Below are 2,891 nucleotides of genomic sequence, written 5' to 3' on the forward strand. Positions count from 1 at the left end.
GATAACGCTCTCCGCGTTTGAAAAAAGCGGTGGGAATATTTCGTGGCCGGCGTCTCTGGGCGTGATGTCAGACCGGCCACTTGGTTGGACCGTAACACGGAAAGTTTGGGAGAAGGCCGTTACAAAAACCTGGAGGTAACGGGAGGCTTTCTACAGCTTTAAAGCTGTGAAACAAACCTCTACGAAATACGTGGGAGTGAAACACTTTTTGCCACTTCAGTAGATAGAAGCGTGGCAGCAGTGGGTAAATCGGTTTCTTAAAAAATTACTTTTTTAACAGCAAGACCTGCAATGCCTGATCGTATTTAGTAACTCACTGGTGTTCTAAATTCAAAAGCATGTAAAGAACCTGCTGCGACTGACTTAGCATCAGATGTTGCATGTTGAGATGGATGATATCAGTATCATATACCAATATTTTCACAGAATCAGAGACTGGTTTGGGTTGGAAGAGACCCCTAAAGATCACCTAGAATAACCCTCCAAATTCAGCATCACTTTAGGAGCTGAGTAGGTAACAGTTTTGTGGGTACCCACAAAAACTCTTTAGCTACACTGATATTGCTAGAAATAACAAGTTACTGTGTTTTAATTTTGCTTGTTCAACCTGAAGCATATGGAAACTATTAATGCTCCTGCTTTAAAAAATCGGGGGATTGTTTTTCTTTGTGTCTCCACAGGCTTCTTACCACCCATAACTCCTCCAGAAAAATTCTTTCTTTCTCAGCTGATGTTGGCCCCCCCTAGAGAACTGTTCAAGAAAACTCCTCGTCAGATTGCTTCAATGGATGTGGGCAACATGGCCCAGTCAGTGGATATCAGTGGGCTTCAGCTGGCATTAGCAGGTGAGGAAGGTTTGGGGTTGTGGTTTGCTCGTGAATGGAAATGCTAATTGTAATATGGCTGTGAGTTACCTGGGAAACACTCTTGTCTGTTCTAAATGTGAAGAAGATCGAACTGGGCTTTAAGGTCCTCAAGACCACGTTCAAGCACATAGAAACACCTCAAGCAGCAATTACGTCTTAACTATTTTATACTACCTAACAAGCAGCTTTTTAAGCATATATGTCACTGCCTTAAACACGAGAACATTTTGCAACTGTAGGAAGATTTTAATGTAAAGCTGGGGATGTGTGTGTGCACCCTTTGCAGTATTTCTAGTATAAGAGAACAAGCATAACTCTTCTGCTGTCACATACCGGTACTGTACTTCAACTGTACCTGGCAAATTGGCTGTTACAATTATTTCTTCAGTTTTATAAAGTGAAGTCAGTTGTTAGAGCGTAGCTCAAGAGTGGGAAGGTGGTCTACTTCTACTAGATTGAGAAGAAAAGCCATGTGATGCTTATCTTTTGACAGCAGAAAAGGAGCAGGAACATGATTGTTCTGATCACTTTGAGTGATGAGTCATATCTGGAGCTATTGTGAAATAGAAAATATTACTGGGAATGAGGAGCCAATTTGAACCCCCAAAGTAGTGGTTTTTTCCTAGGTACCTGCAAATGAACCTGCTTGCTTGGAAACTGACCATCCCACTTCTGTATCTGTACAGTGTGGTCTATTGCTCTGAGGTCAGGCACTAACTAGACTTCCTCTGTCCTGCGGTTAGTTGTATTCTTGGCATCGTCACTTTTTCTGTAGAATCTGACATTGACTTGATATGCTGTGGTATACTGTCCCTAGTTCACAGTGGACAAGTGTCCTTTGGTGTCTGTCTTGGCTACTATTTCCAGACTCTGGAATCTTCTGAAAATGCAAATAAATACCCTAACATACTGTCATATGTGAGACAAACCCTTCTGGTTCTCATTCTGTTTGTCCTGTCTCTGTTTTCTAGAATACTTCAGTGTAAATTCAGATTTTGTGAAACTTCAGGTAGCTTGTGATTTTTAGTGTAAGGCATATGTGGTGCCCTAAAGAACCCGAGAGGTTTTTTTTCATTTGTTTATATAACATCTCCCCTTGGTACAGTGTTTGGCTTCTGAACAACTTGTTCTCATTAAAAATGAAACCGGTAGAGAACCTCAAAACTGTAGTTGTATGGATGGGTACTCTAGGCCATGCATTTTAATTTGTCCTTTCAGAAGATGCTGATGCCTTATAGTACAGTACTAAGTTATTAATGGTGCTTTGCAAAATTAAGCCCTCCAGGATGTGCTTGTATCATTATTTACATAATCCAGCAAATTTGCATCATTAATTGCTTATGAGCAGTGGTAGGAGTTGTGTAACAAAACAAGCTGCATCTGATAAAGCTTTATGTTGTCTTTCTCAGACTTCTTCCTGTAGCTCCGTAGAACGTCTGCTTTCTATTGACTTTCTTAGAAGATAAATCTTCTACTCATTTTAATATCGTCATGCTTCTTGACTGTCTGTCTGTCGTGTTTTGGAAGGTGTTTGAGTTTTTCCACAAGTCTTCAGTGTATTTCTCCTAAGGATTCAATATGCAGGATGAAGCTGGTGCAGGATGGTGATGCTTAGATAAAATGTTTCACAAGAACGTAAGAGCTGTAAGATTTGATGGTCCTTCAAAACTGTGGTCCTTGAGACAAAAAACAGGGCTATTTAGAGCTGGATGGTTTTGACTTGCTTTAGAATATACCTGCAAAGTCGAATAACTTTAAAAAGCATTACATTTTTTCAAACAGTGTACCTATACCAATCTTTTTTTTTTTGTCAAGGAATGGAAAAAGAATACTTGGCTTGTTTTCTGAACTTGAGTGCATTGTGACAATTCACTTGCAGCTGCGTGTGTTTATTCTAGTTTTGGTTTTCTTTTTTGCTGTTAGCATTGGGTCATGTTATGTCTCATCATTCCCTTGTCCAGTCTGTGTGCCCCCCACCTCCAAAAAAAAAAAAAAAAGAAAAAAAAAAAAGAAAATGTGGGCCTA

At 40.0% G+C, this 2,891-nt stretch overlaps 1 protein-coding gene across 1 annotated transcript in view; it reads left to right on the top strand.

The window, feature by feature from the left end:
- Positions 1 to 680: 680 nt before the first annotated feature.
- CNOT11 (CCR4-NOT transcription complex, subunit 11) overlaps positions 681 to 2,891 on the top strand; it is a gene marked incomplete at its 5' end in the record, with an annotated part of 6,357 nt that continues 4,146 nt past the window's right edge. The window contains one exon of the mRNA XM_010136128.1: positions 681 to 845. Coding sequence (XP_010134430.1) covers positions 681 to 845 — 165 coding nt within the window. The remainder of the gene's footprint in view (positions 846 to 2,891) is intronic.

The sequence above is a fragment of the Buceros rhinoceros genome, unplaced genomic scaffold, assembly GCF_000710305.1.
Source record: "Buceros rhinoceros silvestris isolate BGI_N320 unplaced genomic scaffold, ASM71030v1 scaffold38215, whole genome shotgun sequence".
Taxonomy (NCBI): domain Eukaryota; kingdom Metazoa; phylum Chordata; class Aves; order Bucerotiformes; family Bucerotidae; genus Buceros; species Buceros rhinoceros.